General features: G+C 52.3%; 1 protein-coding gene across 4 annotated transcripts in view; it reads left to right on the forward strand.

Annotated features, from left to right (window-relative positions):
• Window positions 1–450: 450 nt before the first annotated feature.
• The window catches only part of TBC1D9B (TBC1 domain family member 9B), a 52,616-nt gene continuing 34,912 nt past the window's right edge, over window positions 451–18,154 (forward strand). For all 4 annotated transcript variants that reach the window (XM_082623406.1, XM_082623403.1, XM_082623405.1 and 1 more), the window contains exons 1-6: window positions 451–645; window positions 3,813–3,923; window positions 8,154–8,272; window positions 12,760–12,988; window positions 14,024–14,282; window positions 15,780–15,987. In XM_082623406.1, coding sequence (XP_082479532.1) covers window positions 528–645; window positions 3,813–3,923; window positions 8,154–8,272; window positions 12,760–12,988; window positions 14,024–14,282; window positions 15,780–15,987 — 1,044 coding nt within the window. In that variant the 5' untranslated portion in view covers window positions 451–527. The remainder of the gene's footprint in view (window positions 646–3,812; window positions 3,924–8,153; window positions 8,273–12,759; window positions 12,989–14,023; window positions 14,283–15,779; window positions 15,988–18,154) is intronic.

Consider the following 18,154-nt stretch of genomic DNA (forward strand, 5'->3'; position numbering starts at 1 on the left):
GGTTCTCTTTGTCTTAGGCCCAAGTGACAAAATTGAGTTACCACAATCGACTAACCCTTTTCCAGCCACCCTTTCCAATGTTAACACGCACTGGCTTGCCCTGCACAATCAGCCAAAACTGTATCTCCAAATGCTGTTTCTCTACATTTTCCCCGCAAACCCTGGATGGGTTTTTACAAAAGGCCAGAAGCCCTGCTAAATGTGGACCGTGGACTCAACCATTCCGGCCAGAGGCGCGTGGCCCCGGCACCTGGCCGCTCCTCCTAGATGAGGCTGCATCGCAGGGGGCTGCAGCGAGAAGGGCGAAAGGGAAGCGGACACGGCCGGACTAAGCCGGCCTGTGGCCCGACGACTGGGCGGGTGGGCGGGGCCGGGTGGGGAGAGCGAAGGGCCCGGTTGTCCCGGCGGCCGCCAGGGGGCGCCGCCCGCTCGCCTCGCCCCGCCCCGCCCCGGCCGCTCGGCTCCGCACGGTGACTACGGCGGCGCTTCCGCCTGGCCGGCCACGGCCCGGTGTGAACGGCGCCACGATGTGGCTGGGCCCGGAGGAGGTGCTGGTGGCCAACGCGCTGTGGGTGACGGAGCGGGCCAACCCCTTCTTCGTGCTGCAGCGGCGCCGGGGCCACGGCAAGGGCGGCGGCCTCACGGGTGAGAGGCGCGCGGCGACCGGGCCTGTGGGCGCCGCCGCGGGGCGGGCGAGGAGGGGGCGCCGGGCGGCGGGGCCCAGGACTAGCGGCCCAGGACAGGCCCAGCCTCGGCGCGTCACTGCGGACGCGCACGTCAGCGCGTGCGGCGGGGGCCTGGGGGCGCGAGGCCGGCACTGAGTGGGGGGTGGGAGGTAGGAACGCGAACCGCGGGTGGGAGGCAGGGACGGGGTGGGGTGGTGCGAGGTGAGGACGGGGCCAGGGACTCGAGGAAGACAGATGCGCTCGCGTTAGGAGGCGGGTGGGGAGACTTCGGTCAACCAGGGCAGCCAAGAGAAGGGTGGAGGCGGCCTCTGCCCGGACTCGCTGCCCGGGAGCTTCCCGGTGCTTAGCGGAGGCGTGTGCAGCTTCCTGGAAGGGGATTTCACAGCTGAAAGTCCGCGAGATCTTCCCGTCCTCTGCTTCTGCTTCAGTTTCTGCAAGTGCCTCCGAGGAGGGGTCAAGTGACACAAGCATTCGTTTTCTTTTGCCTCCTTCATTCCCAACTCACCAAAGAATTGCCTTTTCAGCAAGATCAGAGTTCTCCCAGCTGCTGCTGGCCTCAGCCCCCATCCCTCCAGCTTCTCCTCACCCACCTTTCCTGCTTCTTGGTGCGTTGGAGCTGCAGACCGCGGCTTAGCCGAATCACCAGTATATGTGTTCCGGCGAACCAGCCAAGGTGCCTCATTGCCCGTCTGGGTACTACACGGGACTAGACCAGACAGACACCTCCTGGAGTGTGTGGCATTTGGGATCTAGGGGATGCCTACTGGGCATTCCCTCTACCGGTGTTGTCCAAGGTCCCTCATGCTCCAGGACCTACCCCAGGCACTCCCAAGCAGACCTGGGTCAGTCTTAGGGCCAGACCAGTGCCTGCGCTCCTCGGGTGGCCCATTGTTGCCATTTAGGACCTCAGGCCCAATGTTGACCGGTCTTCCAGTTATCAAGAGAATTTTCTGTGGAATGTCCTAATTTTAAACATTAGCAGCTAATGCAGTCCTACCAGATGCAGATAGAAGCTTCCCATAGGAGACCTCTTCCGTCAGTCTTCCCTGGGCCACACCTCCGGATGTGGAAGAGACTGTACCATTCCCAAGAAACCTGTTCCCTTCGGTGCCTTGAGCTCCTTCCCAGAGGCCTCTAGAATCACAGGAGCCAGTGCTGGACCTGCCTCCTGGACTAGGCTGTTCAGTGGAGGTTAGACAGCAGCCCCTCTGGAGAGACTGACCAGTGGTCAACCTTGAAGCCCATGTAGAAAAGCAGTGCTTGGGCGACCAGTATCTTTGGTTGTAGCATACCATCGTGTCAGATTTCAGTGCTTGTTCTGTGCTGTTTCTCCACAGATCATCTCAGCAGGTGGGTGGGTCCCTCTGTGCTCTGCTTTCATGTACAGAGAAGGCCCTTTCTACCACACTCATCTCTCCATGTCCCCCAAGGCAGAGCTCCCCAGGTCCCCCCTGGTGACCACACCTTGAACTCTCTGCTCCAGCTAGGTTTGGTGAGTCCTGGCATGGCCTCTGGCATGGCCTTCCCTGTGCCATCGTGGACATCATGGCTTCCTGACCGCTGTCTCCCTGGGGGAGAAACAGTTAGTGATGTGGTTTTATTCAAGCTGTCTTTTAAAAACAGATACCAACCTAGATTCTTCATTGAAGAGTGTGATGAGATGGCCTGCCCATTAAAAAGTTTTCAAGTCTTGCAATATGAATATGCCAACAGTGTAGGAATTAAAATAAAATTTCTGAGACCAGAAGAGAAACCTCAACACAAACAGTAAAAAGCAGTTTATTCCAAACACTGATAAGACTTGAATATACCGCTTTAACTGCAATTTAGAGAGGCATTTTAGAACATTTCAGTATAACAAGTGAGAGATTACAGACTCCTGACTTGGATGTATGTGAAGAGTACCTTCTTTTATAACTGATTATTTTATTTATTAGAGACTGGAGGGGGGAAAAATCGAGCAATAAAATCAATAGAAATTATTCTGATATCAACAGGAAAATGGTAACAAAATATTTTCAGATCATACCAAAAGTAGCTCTTCATGAAAAGGAAAAAATAAGTTTCAAATAGCAACAATGGACAGGCTTTTATGTAGCTGGATAATTCAATTAATGAAGAAGAATGAATCGAACAGTGGTAAAAGTTAGACATTTCCTCTAATTTATTGGGGAAATAGTGACATTGACAAATGTCGATGACATTTTGATGAGAAGGAAAACTTGAAATGCCCTAAAATGTTTCAGTTCAGAGATGGAAAAAAAAACCAAAACTGGATCGGTGTTTTCCTAAGTTGGACAATTCTAAAAATTTGCATGTTCTTTTTTTTTTTTGCCTGTCACTGCTGTGGCCTCTCCCGTTGCGGAGCACAGGCTCAGGACGCGCAGGCTCAGCGGCCACGGCTCACGGGCCCAGCCGCTCCGCGGCATGTGGGATCTTCCCGGGCCGGGGCACGAACCCGTGTCCCCTGCATCGGCAGGCGGACTCTCAACCACTGCGCCACCAGGGAAGCCCTGCATGTTCTTTTTGTTCATGACTTTTGAGGCTGCATTATCTTCCTGTTGTTGATGTGGAAAATGATGTTACAAAATCATTGTCTTATGAAGAAGGCATCAGAGTACACAGCCAAAAAGGTCGCACATGTCAGAGAAACATGTCTTAAGAGATGTGTCTGGCAGTTAATACGACATACTGTATTATTTTTCTGGATTTTGTGATATTTGTAGTATTGTTTTGTTTTTAATTGTCATTGTTGTACTTTCTCATTCTGAAGAAATACTTGTTTTCAAACCTGATATTGTATTTTTCTTGAAGAGGGCCTCTCAGATCATCTGAGCTTTGGGCCCCATAAAACCTGAATCTGCCCCTGCCTGCAAGTGTTTCTGAATCAGGAGGACAAGCAGAAGCTTCCAGGAAGAAGTGGGAGGGGATTTTTTGATAGGGATCAGACACCGGCTGAAGGCCTTTGAGGAAAAAGAAGTAATTTAACGGACCAGGGTAATGTAAGGTGTTTCACCCTCTGGGCTGGGGCTTTGGGGGCAGTGCTACCCTCATGGCTGCCTCCAGCCAGGCCCAGCTCTCAGCCCAGCCCTCCCTCACCCTCCCCTCTCTCTGCCCTGTTGCCAGGTCTTCTCGTGGGCACCCTGGATGTGGTGCTGGACTCCAGCGCCCGGGTGGCCCCTTACCGCATCCTGCACCAGACCCAGGACTCGCAGGTCTACTGGACAGTGGCGTGCGGTAGGTGCCCTGAATCACAAGGGGTGCTGGGCAGGGCCTGCCCCAGAGAGGGAGGGGACGCAGCCTGCATTCCTGCATTGGACACGGCCCACTGAGAACCTGATGCTGCCCCTTGTTCAGACAGCACAGCCCAGGCCAGCATCCAGCTTAGGAAAGCAGCTCACCTGTACACCGATGCAGGGCAAGCGGACATGGGCCCCATGAAGCCCTGGGTGCCTCTCTGAGGGCTTGGCCTTGGGCAGTGTCCCTGTTCTCCTGCTAACCTTTTCTCAAGGTGGAGACAGCTGATCATTATTCATGGACTACGTATTTTTTTAATTCACCTACTCACTAAAAGTTATCTGTAAACCCCAAAATCAATACTTGTGGTACTTCTGGGGTCATTTGTGGACATCTGTGGAAATGTGTGTCTGCAGAGCAATGAAAAATTGGAGTCACCAGACACACAGGTTCCCAGCTGAGGTGGAACAAGGCATCCTTATGCCTTGTTGTTTCAGCTCTCATACCATAAACATGTCTCCTTTTAGAAGTCTAAGCACCACGCTTTTCTCATTTTGTGTTATCTGTTGGTGATTTTGCTGTTTAAAATGGCCCCAGGTATAATGCTGAAGTGCTGTGTGGTGGTTTTAAGCGCGGGAAGCTGTGATGTGCCTTATGGAGAAAATACAAGTTAGATGAGCTTCCTTCAGGCATGAGTTGCAGTGCTTCTGGCTTTGAGTTCAATGCTGGGGTATTAAAAATATATGTTAAATGAGGTGTCTTTAAGTAGAAAGACATATAAGACAAAGTAGTGTATTGATCGGTTGGTGAAAACGTTGTGACCAGAGGCTCACATGAACTTAGCCCTGTAGCTCCCCTGGGAGCAGTACTGGCAAACTCAGTGTCCCAGGAGACCTTGTGGAACGTAACCACTGTGAATGCCGAGAATGGCCGGCAGTTGTCCTCCTCGGGGGACACACCCACCCTCCCAAGAGTCCAGGAGGAAGTCCCCTTTCAGCTGGACCAGCCTGGCTGAGGTCCCTGGGATAAAACAGCAGTCATAGCTGGCACTCAGACAGCACTTCCTGCTTGCCAGACATGTGACCCTCCCAGCAACTCCAGAAGGTGGAACTTTGATGTTCCCCATTTTGAAGATGAGGAAACTGTGGCCCAGAGGGGTCACACAGAACCACAGATCAGACCCAGAGCACCGGTTCGTGTCCACTGTGCTGAATATCTCTCTCTGCTAGAAGACACAGTGTCACTGTCCCCCAGGATAATGGTTTTCCTTGGAGACCTGAGAAGAGGTGATGGGACTGTTTACAGCTGGACTCCAGCTTGGGGGGTTGGGGAGAGAGGTCAAGGGGTGAAGGCACCAGGGTGCCCAGAGTGGGGCACTTGCAGGAGAGAGGCTTCCTGTGTGGTAGGGCCCAGGGCAGTTGGTATGTGCCTGGGCTAAGATGAGACGCTTCACCCTAAAGTGAGCCCTTGAGATGTTCACCTTTGTCTCAAGGTGTTCCTTCTCAGGAAGCAGGTGGAGAGGGGCAGTGGTAGTGAGAGCAGCCTCTCTGTGGGGAGAGAGGAGTGTGGCTACTCTGGGGGGCCTTGTGGGAACCCCACTGGTAGCATCAGGGCCTGCTGCTGGGGAGGGACCCAGCTGCGCTGTGGAGCCCCTGCCCTGGTCAGGCCCCTGTACGCATCTGCTCATGCCCCCCTGTTTCTACCCACCACCTCTCTTCAGCTCTCCAAAAGCAGACACCTACTGACCCCTGCCACTGGATCTCCACTCCTGAGACTGCCATTCAAGGACTTTCCAGGGTCTGCCTGCCTCCATGTCTGTCTTCCTCCCCCCACCAGCTCACACCTGGCCTTCGGCCAGACAAGACACTTGCAGGACCTGAAGTTCCTAACCGTACCTGTCCTGGCTGGTGTACCTACAGATCGCCCCACGTCCACTTTACCTCCTCCTGCTCTGTTGAGTACCTACGCAGATGTCACATCCTATGGAAAACCTTCCCAGATTCCCCAGACTCATGTACCTACCCTTCTCCCTCCTCTAGACTTGCCACGTCTCCACCGGCACTTTTGCACTGAAGGCTCACTGGCTATCCCACTAGGCCAGCAATTCCTTGAGGGTGTGGGCAGGTTCTGCAGCTGGGCAGCCTGGATTAGCGTTATGGTGTGGTCACTTCCCAGCTAGGTGACCTTGGGCAACATACTCAACCTCTCTGTGCCTCAGCTTCATCCTATAAAATGAAAATAACTGTACCTGTCTCCAAGGTGCTCTAAGAATCAAATAAGATAATCCATAAAAAGTTCTGGAAAACAGAAATAGCACTTAATAATTTAATTAGCTGTTATATTTTTTATTCCCAGTACCTAGCATAGAGATGGCATAGTTTCAGTGTTTACTTAGTGCTAAATGAAGATTGAGTTGCTTTTAACTAATAATTCTTTTAAGTGAATATATGTAAGTATTTATAATTAAAGTGCAGACAAGATCCACACAGGCATTGTGGACAAAATTCCTCTGTTTTAGGCTGCAAGGAACATGTGTGTAAGAGGGTTGCATCACATGCAAATTCAACTTCCAGATTCAAATGTGGGTTCCTAGCAAAAAGAGCAAGAAAGAAGGAACTCCCTTCACCTAACAACTAGACCTTGGCCTCTGTGCACTAGGGAAAGGAGGCCATAATAGATATACAAAGAAAAATGAAAAAAAAATTTATGGATGATTTAGCCACTTCCAGAGGTAATTTCTATTTATGGTTATCTATTGTTATGATTATCACTGTGAGTTGTATGAGTCTGAGTTTAATCATTTTCACATGGGCATCCTCCCACAGACCATGGGAGAGGGTCTTTCTGTGGAATTGCTTGTTAGGGTGGTGAGCCTCTTGGGTAAATGTAAAGAAACAAATCAACCCTAACCAAGTCAGGCTGGACTGTGACATGTGACAGCAATGAGCAGATGCCTGGGCCAGAGGAGATGGCAGGGACCAACTCAGCCTGGCCAGGGCGGGGTCAGAGCTGAGTCTTCAGCTGATGGAAAAGTTGTAGCCAGGTAGTGAAGGATCGGGTGACCAGGGATCGGGCACCCAGCAAGAAAGGTCTGTGGTCCCCAGTCACATTGGACTCATGTCTTTGCTAACGCTCCCTCCATGCCAAGTGTGTGGGCCTTCCGTGGTCACAGAAGCAACTGGGCCTTCTGGGTGCTTACAGTCCACAGACCGTCCCACCCTAGGATGCTGAAAAGGAAGCAGAGCCTTCACTCCTTTTCTTATTCTTGTGTTAATTCATTCAGAGAAGAGTTCTTAAGTGCAAAAACCCCATGCCAGACACATGAAAAGCCCCAAAAAGTGGGGTGCCAGAGGCGCAGGGGAAGCCAGGCCTGGCAGGGACTTCCCTCATCCCTTCAGTTCTCCTCCTGGGGTCCCTTTTCCCAATTCCCTGATGGAGGCAGAGAAAACAGCTGCCTCACTCTTTGGGAGTGGCAATGGGCTGCCTCTCTGAGTTCTCCCATTTCCACTGGGCCTACAGTACCCACAAGGACCCCTCCCTGAGGAGGACAGGGACCCCCTCCTAGGTGGGGCAGACCCTGGGGGCCAGCCAGACACTGAAAGGGTCAGACAAGTGTTCCTGAAAGAGATGGGATCCAGGTTGGGATGTGAACTGGGATGAGGAGGAGGAGGCAAAGACCTGGGTGGGGCATCTGGCTTCAGAGAGAGGGATGGGCACCTATGGCCCAGCAGGAGACCAGCCAGCCAGAGGCCTGGAGTCCTACAGGAAGCTCCAGCTGCCATCTGTGGATGCCTAAATTCTCAGGAGAGCCACAGTCACCTATACCAAGTCTGACTGTGTCTGGCTAATCACCTGTACATGGAAGACCACATTAAGTCCTTTTATCTCGAAGAAAAGTAAGTAAGCAAACCTGCAAATGTATACACTATTTCTGGTAGGACACAGAGGAAACTAGCAGTCACTCTTACTCTGGACATTAGAGGGAAATTGAGGCTTTATTTTCCTCATGACTCTGTAATTCTATTGGAATTTTTTTATTTTGTGTTTTTATCGGGACCATTTATGACTTTTGTCATATACATGAAGAAGGAAAGAGTCAGCAGCTCAGAGACTGTGGTCACTCTGGTATATAGCAAACTAGGTCAGCCACTTTAATCTCTCTTGATTTTATGTTTAAGGCCTGGTGATTTTATGCTTTTCCTTTTCTTTATGCCACCAAACCTCTCCTAGGTTCTTCCCGCAAAGAGATCACAAAACACTGGGAATGGCTGGAAAATAACTTACTCCAGACGCTGTCCATCTTTGACAATGAGGAAGATATCACCACCTTCGTCAAGGGCAAGATACACGTAAGATTCACTTTCCACTACTGGTTCTCACTCCCTTCTCTGGGCTACCAGTGTTCACCTTTGTCATCTTCTATAACTTTCAGACAACACCGTGTAGTTCTTTCCCCCATTAAACAGAGATGGAAACGAAGGCTCTGATCTTCTTCTTTTAGTGTTGAAAGGGGCAGTTGAACTCATTGTATGCAGGCCCCATCTACTGGCCAGCCACGGAGTTTAAGCTTAGCTGGGAGTTTCCATTCTCTGCAAAGGGCCTCAGAGCAAATATGCAGATACACAACTCTGATAGCCAGTTCCGTGGCCAAAAGAGGAAGAAGTTGGAAATGACAGGATAATTTTAAGTGTATTTCTATTATAAAACTAACATTACTTCAGAATGCACAGACACTTTGACCCAGCAATTCCATTCCTTGGAATTTACCCTACAGTGTATTCATATGTCCAGCATGACGTATATAGCAGGATGTTCCCTGCAACACTGTTAGCAAAAAGGCTGGAAACAGTGCTTCCCAGTCCCATGGTAAGAGAGGAAGCAGCTGTTCTTCCCTCTGCAAATCGAGAGGGCTCATGCTTGCTAACATAGCATTTATTGAGTATTTGCTTTATGAGTACTGCGCTGAGCACTTTATATTCAGAGGAATTGGTCAGTCATGTGGTATTCTTAGTGGAATATTTTACAGCTAGCAAAATAATTATGAAGATTGTAGCAATGTGTGAAAACTTATCACAGTGATGTTTAGATTGTTTCCTCTTTAGGGAATAATTGCATAATGAGCATTTATCTGAGTGAGTGTGTGTGTGTGTGTGTGTCTTTTTCTTTCTGATGAATTATCACCTTGGGTTAGATTCCTCAGAGATCTGTTACCAGGTCAAAGTTTCATGATGCAAACTTACTCTGGGCGAGCCCTTGTGACTTCATTATGCCAGAACCTACTAGACCTGGGCAGATGGCACCCAGAGTTCTCAGCAGTTCTCTGTGTACCTTGGGGTTCAGGGTGGGACCTGTGTTGCCTTTCTAGTTCCAGGAAAATAGACAAAGAGAGCAGAGGCAAGTCTTCACTCTCCTAATGAGCCAGCTGGGCAGTAATAATAATAACAGCAACATTATGGAATGTTTCCCTCATGCCAGGCCCAAACAAACTAACCAACAAAACAGAATAAAGTTCTAGATGAGTCAAAGGGAAAAACGGAAATTAGAAAATATTGAGGGAATCCCCAGGCCATCCAGTGGTTAGGACTTGGCACTTCCACTGCTAGGGCCCAGGTTCAATCCCTGGTCGGGGAACTAAGATCCTGTAAGATGGGAGGCCACAAAAAAAAAAAAAAAAACTGAGAACTGGACAATTATGGAAATACTACTGTTTATCAGAATTTGTGAGATGTAACAAAAGCAGCACATAGGAGGAAATTTAAAGCCTTACATTTTATGTTTTATAATGTGAGGAAGAGAAGAAAGGGTGGACATTAATGAGCCAGGTGTCCAATTCAGTAATTTAGAATGCCAGAGAAACCAGGAAATTAGAAAGAAAGAAATATAGTTATCACAAAAAAATTACTATTCGCTGAAGGCTCAGGTTATAGTTAGCATTTTTTTAGCAATAAAATATTTTTTAATTAAGATAGGCACCTTGTTGTTTTAGACATAATGCTATTGCGTATTTAATATACTACAGTATAGTGTAGACTTCTATATGCACTGGGAAACCAAAAAATTTGTGTGACTTGCTTTAATGCGACATTTGCTTTATTGCTATGGTTCAGAACCAAACCTGCAATATCTTCAGGGTATGCCTGTAACAAAGGGAAGAAGTTAATTCCTTAGAAAATAAAGGAATGATACAGAAGAGCAACAGGTCCAAAAACAGATGTAAAATATAAACAAACCTGTGGCAAAAGTGATCCAGGACAAAACAGAGAAACCTCAAATAAGTAATGTTGGGAATGAAATATGAGAGCATCTATTTAAAAAGCAAGGTTAGGGGCTTCCCTGGTGGCACAGTGGTTAAGAATCCGCCTGTCAGTGCAGGGGACATGGGTTCAAGCCCTGGTCCAGAATGATCCCACGTGCTGCGGAGCAGCTAAGCCCGTGTGCCACAACTACTGAGCCTGTGCTCTAGAGCATGTGAGCCACAACTACTGAGCCCGCGTGCCACGATACTGAAGCCCGTGCACCTAGAGCCTGCACTCTGCAACAAGAGAAGCCACTGCAATGAGAAGCCTATGCACCGCAACAAAGAGAGTAGCCCCCGCTCGCCACGACTAGAGAAAGCCATGCAGCAACGAAGACCCAATGCAGCCAAAAATAAATAAAATAAATAAAGTTTTAAAATAAAAATAAAAATAAATAAAAGCAGGGTTAAGAAAAAAGAGAGTAAGGGGACTTCCCTAGTGGTCCAGTGGTTAAGACCTCCCCTTCCAATGAAGGAGGTGTGGGTTCAATCCCTGGTCCAGGAGCTAAGATCCCACATGCCTCGTGGCCACAAAACCAAAACATAGAACAGAAGCAATATTGTAACAAATTCAATAAAGACTTTAAAAATGGTCCACAATCAAAAAAATCTTAAAAAAGAAACATAATGCCATAAACAGCTTTAAGCCCATAAATTGTAAGAAGTGAGACAAGATGGACACTCTTAAAATAGTATGTTTTAGTTTCCAGTTGCTATTGTAACAAGTTATCATAAACTTAGTGGTTTAAAACAACACAAGTTCCTTTTCTTACAGTTCTGGAGGTCAGAAGTCTGAAATGAATCTCACAGGCTAAAATCAAGGAATTGGCAGGGCTGACTCCTGGAGGCTCTAAGGGGAGAATCTGTTTCCTTGCCTTTTCCAGCTTTCAGGAGCTTCATATTCCATGATTCTTGGCCCTTACCTTTCTCTTGAATGCCAGCAGCATGGCCTCTTCAGTCAACCAGTCAGTCTCTCAACGCTTCTGGGGATTGGGATGTAAACATCTTCGGGGGGGGCTATTATTTGGTCTACCACATAATATAACTTAAACTGAGACTCACAAAGAAATAGGAAACTTGAATATGCCTAAACTATTAAAGAAATTGAATCAGTAATTTAAAATCTGCCCAGTGATTTTTACAGTCCAGTTGTATCAGCCAACAAACAGAATCCCAGTCCTGTGAGCCAGGCCGTTCATTCCCATTGGTGAGGACCGTTACTCCTGAGTAGAGGCCAGCAGACAATGCAGAGAAAAATGCAAAGCAGAGTGTCAGCCCCTCTGTTCCCTGCTTGGGGGTCTCCCAGGTGGGGAGAGGGGACTGCCAACTGAGACCCAGGAAGGTGGCCTGAGGGACAGGGTGCCGTGATGGCCCACAGGCTGTCTGGGGCCCACCTTTCCACTGGTGGGGCCCCTTCCCCAACCTCCCAGTAGGTGCATTTGAGAGCAGCAGAAGACAAGGACAGGGCCTTAGTAACAAGAAGGGTGCTTTGCCAGAGCCTCCTTCCCAGACACAGAGCTAGTTCCTGCAGTAGTGTTCTGGGGAAGCACCAGAGGCAGCTTGAGAGAGAGCAGAGGTCGGAGTTGCAGCTTCAGTGGTACTGGCTGTAGTGAGATGGAGGTACACCTTACCTTTGGATCCTCACCCTACCTCCTGGCTGTTCTCCCTGCTCACGGATACAGGAATTCAAGGCTGCCAGGAGGCTCAGCAGAAGCAGCAATCTGGGCCACAACACTTGCCTTGAATTACGTTAGCTTAGCAAGTCATCACGCCCCTGGGAAATCTGCATGTGCATTTGGAGCCAAATGCGCTAAGAACCTGTTTTACCCCAGGAGGTTTGGGGTTGGCTTTGTGGCCCAGGGTGATGTCTCTGGGCACCCTGAGCCCAGTGAAGATGCTGGCGGGATACAGCATAGATATGCCCTGAGTTGGTTGGCCCTGTGGCTGGTCTCTGGACCCTGAGCTGGGTAGGTCCTGAGCTGGGTGGGGCCTATAGCTGGTCTGTGGGCCTTGAGCAGGGGCAAGAGGCAGGAGCCCCCTGGAATGTGGGGGCGGGGGAGTATCAAGTGCAGAACATCCTCCAAGACATGGTCACAAGAAATGCACGTCACAGAACAGTGCCACAGCAAGATCCCATTTGGGCAAAGAAAGGGGGGAAAGAGCAGATTGCATGTATTTGCTTAAAGGTGCATCAGTGCCAGCCTGTCCGGGAGGAAACCACCAGAGTGGCTACAGCAGCAGAGGAGACGGAGACTCCCTTCTCACTGAACACGCTTTTCTACTACTTGCATTTTTTTACCATGTTTATGTATTATATTTTTCAGACATTTACATTAAAATAACTAAAATGTAAATTTAAAAATTCCCTTCTCTGATCCGGTAGAGAGAATAGCTCAGGGAGTTAGGGGAACTTGCCCAGCATCTGTCTGTCCAGAGCAGACGACAGGCCTACGTGCTTGTGGCCCTTGGGCCAGCGTCCAAGAGTCCTGGGTCCCACCACTTGAGTTCCCTGTGGGAACCAGTCCTCTTGTCCTCCTACAGGGCATCATCGCAGAAGAGAACAAGAACCTGCAGCCCCAGGGAGATGAGGACCCTGGGAAATTCAAGGAGGCTGAGCTGAAAATGCGGAAGCAGTTTGGGATGCCCGAGGGAGAGAAGCTGGTCAACTACTACTCCTGCAGCTACTGGAAGGGCCGCGTGCCCCGGCAGGGCTGGCTCTACCTGACCGTCAACCACCTGTGCTTCTACTCTTTCCTGCTGGGCAAGGAGGGTGAGTGCAGGCAGCAGGAGTGCCCCCTGTGTCCCCCCTAGCCCCAGTCCCCCAGCTGGCCCCGTCATCCTCAGGGCATCCTCCTCTGCCCTCACCCTCGACCTCGCCTCTAGAAAGTGTACCGCCTCCCCAGACTGTCGAAGTTGCTGAGGGCTGTCCCTCCTCGGCCCCCGGATATTCTGTCCCCACACACCCACCAGAGGGTCTCCCCAGAACCTAGTGGCCCACGACCAGAACTCCAGACTTGAACCAGGCATCACCGGGCTCTTGGGGGCTCCTGTCATGTATACATCAACTAGCACAGTTCTTCACATAGTGACCTGCACAGGGCCTCCCCTCTTTCAAGTAGACTGCCAGGGCACCCATCCCTGAGCGGCTCCAGGTTATATGGTGCCTCGGACGTGTGCCCCTGCAGCCACCTGCTGCAGGTCCCTGCCCACAGGAAGCCCTGGCCTCAGGACAAAAGGCCGGCTCCCAGCCAGTGCACTCTGCTGCCATGTCGCCCCTAGAAAGAGCCCCCAGGGCTTTAGCTGCTCTCAGTGTGGCCTTTCCTGGGCCCAGCAAGGCCGGCTCCCAGCCATGCACACACACCTGTCACAACCCCCCCTGCCTTTCTCCCACCTTTGCGTCTCCTCCTCAGGCAGGAGCCGGTGTCCTCTCTGTGTTGGTCACACCATGTGACTTGTTCCCACATCAGTGCCCTCCCACTAGGTGGGGCTTCTCAAGTCCAGGGTCTCAGCTAGCTCACCTCTGTTTGTTCATTCATCTCATCCTTTAGCCATTTGGTGGGCAAACCCAGGAGATTCTCGGGGCTGGGCACTGGGTTGGCCCAGGACGGCCCAGTCCCTCCTCGTGGAGCTGGTGTCCCAGCATAGCTAGGCTCAGGCATGGGTCTGAGGGGTGGGGAACGGGCAGGCAGTAAATGCTGCCCGCTCCCCCACATGGGTTCCAGGCCCAGGCAGGAGTCAGGAGCCTGCCTGCCCAGCCGTCCAGCTGGTTTGGCCTGATGGTGTGCCTGTCCCCTCTGGTGTCCAGTGAGCCTGGTGGTGCAGTGGGTGGACGTCACACGGCTGGAGAAGAACGCCACGCTGCTCTTCCCTGAGAGCATCCGCGTGGACACCCGGGACCAGGAGCTGTTCTTCTCCATGTTCCTCAACATCAGCGAGACCTTCAAGCTCATGGAGCAGCTGGCCAACCTTGCCATGCGGCAGCTACTGGACAGCGAGGGCTTCCTGGAAGACAAAGCACTGCCCAGACCCCCCCGGCCACACAGGAACATCTCGGCTCTGAAGCGGTGCGTTGTGCCTCCCCCACCCCCAGCAGGGACCTGCCCTCCTCACCCTTCACAGGCTCCCTGCGTGGAAAGGGGGCCAGGTGAAGGGGTGGTTTTCGATAGTGGGGAGGGCACCAGGAGGTTCCCGGAGGCGGCGTCCTGAAAATCCTACCGCTGACGCTGACGTGCAGGGAGTTCTTCACGTATGACTTCTCGAAGCCCCGGGGCGGGGAGGCTCTCGCAGGCTCCTTGGTCTCAGACAGGAAGCTGAGGCACAGGGCGGTAGAGCAGCGTGCCCCGGGCCCCAGGGCCTTGGCTCTAGGTGAGCAGTGGAGCCCAGGACAGGCGCCCCACCACGTCAGCCAGGGCGTCCCCAGAGGCCTCTTCAGAAAGGCTGCAGAACCCCAGCTCAGGGTGCACCGCTTCCATCCCGCCATGATTGACAGCTCTTCTCAGGACCCCTGGGCCCTGACCCCAGGCCCCAGGAGACAGCCCTGCACAGGTCTGAGGTCTCTGCCACCCTGTCTGTGGGAATTGGTAGACAGAGGAAAGATTCACTGGGGCTGGCCCCTCCGGAGCACTCTGTTCTCGCTCTTCCGTTGCAGCTTAGGGGAAACCTGTAGGCCAGCCAGGAGCTCAGGGATTCCCTGAGCCCCTGGGTCCCACAGCCAGATTCACACCTGTGTGCGCAGAGACTGTGGCCTAGGCCCAGACTCTTGGGCGCACCTTCAGGACCAGAACGCTGTCCAAGGGCATTACTTTCCTGATGCGAGTGACACGGTGGCTTTCAGAACCTTCCAGAAAGAAAATGAGCAGGGCCAGACTTGATAGTCTCTGGCATTGTCCATCGAGGTGTGCCTGCCAGGCCGAGCTCACGCTGGTAGCGGCCCCCCTGGGGCTGGGAAGAGAGAGATGTTTACGAGAACAGGGCCACCGTAGGGGCGAGGAACAGGCTACCGGGCCCCTGCCTCACACAGCCATCGGACTGGCGAGTGTGCATTTCCATTAAGCAACAGCACCCTGTGTTTTTTTCTTTTGGCTTCAGCACGGGGCATGTGGAATCTTCGTTCCCCTACCAGGGATCGAACCCATGCCCCCTGCAGTGGAAGCATGAGTCTTAACCAATGGACCGCTGGGGAAATCCCAGCACCCTGTGTTTTAGTCTTGACTCCACACCTGCCTGTCGGGAGGCCTCGTCTGAGTTTCTAGGTGGGGCTGGTCTTCCTAATGAGAAGCGGCAGGGCGGGTGCAAGCACCCTCTAGGCACCACCCACCCTCAGTACCGAGCATGCTGTTTGTTGACCACTCTGCTGGTCATACGAATGTCCACGTTTTACTACTTGACCATTCAGTGTGCATGTGTTATTGAACTCTGAGATCCCTGGGCACAACTTGCTCACAGGAAGACCCCCACGAGCCTGAGTCCAATGTGAAAACCGAGGGCATGAGGCCGCCTTGTGAGTGTGCCAGCCCCAACTCTTGTCCGCTTTTCTATCTCCCCCATCTTGGTTTCACCAGAGACCTGGACGCTCGAGCCAAGAACGAGTGCTACTGTGCCACGTTCCGGCTGCCTGGGGACGAGCGCCTGGACGGCCACACAGGCTGCACCCTGTGGACCCCATTCAACAAGCTGCACATCCTTGGCCAGATGTTTATCTCCAGCAACTACATCTGCTTTGCCAGCAAGGAAGAGGATGCTTGCCACCTCATCATACCCCTGCGGGAGGTGAGCCCTAGGCCCTTGCCAGCTCTGCCCTCTCTTACCAGGGCATGTGGCCAGGTCCCCAGCCCAGGAAGCCCCTCAGGATTTAGTGATGTGAGTACAGAGGGCACATGGTGGTTCATGTGCTCCCCGAGCACCTGTCCTGTACCAGGCCCTGGTGGGAGTGGGTGCACTGGATGCCCCCTCAGGGATCAACCTCACCTGGTGGGGAGATACAGTGGGCTTTGGCCTGCCAGCAGAGCTCACAGTGGGACATAAGAAAACCTCAACAAGGACCCACACCTCCCTGGTCAGAGCCCAGTGGCCTCCTGCAGGTGAGTGTCCCCTAGTCCTGCCTCCTTGGGCCTTGCAGCTAGACTTTGGCAAAGCCGTGCTTTGGCTGCGCTTGGAGGACTCTGATCCCACCCCAGCCCCGTGTTACTCTCAGGGGCCACCTCACTGTTCCTCTCCTGACACCTGCCTTGGCTGTGGCTCAGGCTCTAGCAGAGTCGTCGGAAGTCAGCTGTTACCTTTCAGGAGTGGGGTCAGCTATCACCTGTCAAGGGTGGGGTTAGCTCTCACCTGTCAGAGTTATTTTTTCTCCAGTTTCTTGGGCTTCCACAGTGACTCTGGTAGAAACAAGGCCATTTGTCCTGTGCTGCCGTGAAGGTGTAGACAGTGAGGGAGAGCCGCCCACCCCTCCAAGGCCTCCTTTTCCTCATGGCCCAACAGGGCTTACTGGCTGTTTAATTGAGGTTTAAGTGAGGTTCTTAAGCTATAAGTTAAAACACAGTATTTCGATTCTATTTAAACTCTAGAGCAGTGGGACCTCCCTGGCCTTTGTACAAAGCCCTGGAGTTGCAGGTATAGTTGTGAACAGGTGTGAGGTAGTGTGCTGCCTCCGTTTCCCCAAGGGCAGTCAGAGGCAAAGGACTTAAAGGAGCCACAGCTCCAGGCTCAGGGGCTCAGAGGTGGCCCCTGACCCCACGCTCTCCTTTGGCACTAGGTCTGTGGATTTGTCCTGGGTGCTGTACTGATCTGACCCTGAGCCCTGGGGGCTGGCTACAGGGTCATCTTAGGCCCAGCTCCATTTCTCCTGATGGGTCCTGACATTCCTGATGGCAGAGAGCTCTGGCTGAGCCAGGAAGCTCTCGGGATGGGGCTCTGCAGCTGGTCCTGATGGAGGCCCCTGCCCAGCACTGACCTCAGTATCCTAGCCAGGGGGCTTCACAGGGGCTCCTCACTCATGTGTCCACTGGGCTCTTGAATTTGCACTCCCCAATCTCAGCCTCGCCTCTGGAAGTGACACCCCTTCCATCCGTTTGCTGAGGTGGAAAGCGGGAGCCACCCTTGATTCTGACCTGGCCTCATTCCCACGTCCTGACCATGGCATGTCCTGTCAGCTTGCTCCCCGGAGCATGTCCCTTTCTCTCTACAGCCACCATCTAAGACAAGCTGTCTGCTTGGCTCACCTCAGCAGTACCTTGTCTGCACCTAAGGCTTGAGGACCTATCCTTTAGATCCCATCCTTCCACAGCAGCCAACATAATTTAAAAATCTGCTCACCCTGGGTAGAATCCTCCGGCATCTTCTGTGATTAGAAGAATCTCCAGTTGCCTGCTGTGACCTGTAAGACCTTCAGTGAGCCACCCATCCCTAGTCAGACCTTGGCCCACACACAGACATGCAGGCGCGCGCGCACACACACACACACACACACGCAGCCCACCCTTTCTCACGCTGCCCCAGCTTCTCCGGTCTTTATTTGTCCATCACGCCAGTCTGGCCCCCTCCTCGGGGTGGTTGCTGGCCTCTCTCCTAGCTCTTCGTCTGGCTGCACTGGGTCTCAGCTCAGTTACTACCTCCCCAGAGGTGCCTTCAACAGGAAGCAGCCCAGCGGCCTCCCAGCTTGCCCTGTGGCCCCCACCAGCCCTGGTGACTGTGTTCATTAGCCTGCATGTTCATTGTTTGTACCCACCCCAAGCTGCGGGCCCTGCAGAGGTGCCCCCTAAAAGCCCATCCTGTGCCCTGCACACTTGTACTGCTCTGTTCACACACCTCGCAATCAGAACTGGGCCCAGGACGCACATCAGGAAGTGCTGAGGGAATGAGTGCTCAGGAGGGCTTGCAGGCAGGGCTGTTCACTGTGCTTTAGGGCAGGGACATGACTGTCTATCTTGGTGAAGCTGAT

Source organism: Mesoplodon mirus (assembly GCF_964341445.2).
Source record: "Mesoplodon mirus genome assembly, chromosome: 5".
In the NCBI taxonomy this organism is placed as follows: Eukaryota; Metazoa; Chordata; class Mammalia; order Artiodactyla; family Ziphiidae; genus Mesoplodon; species Mesoplodon mirus.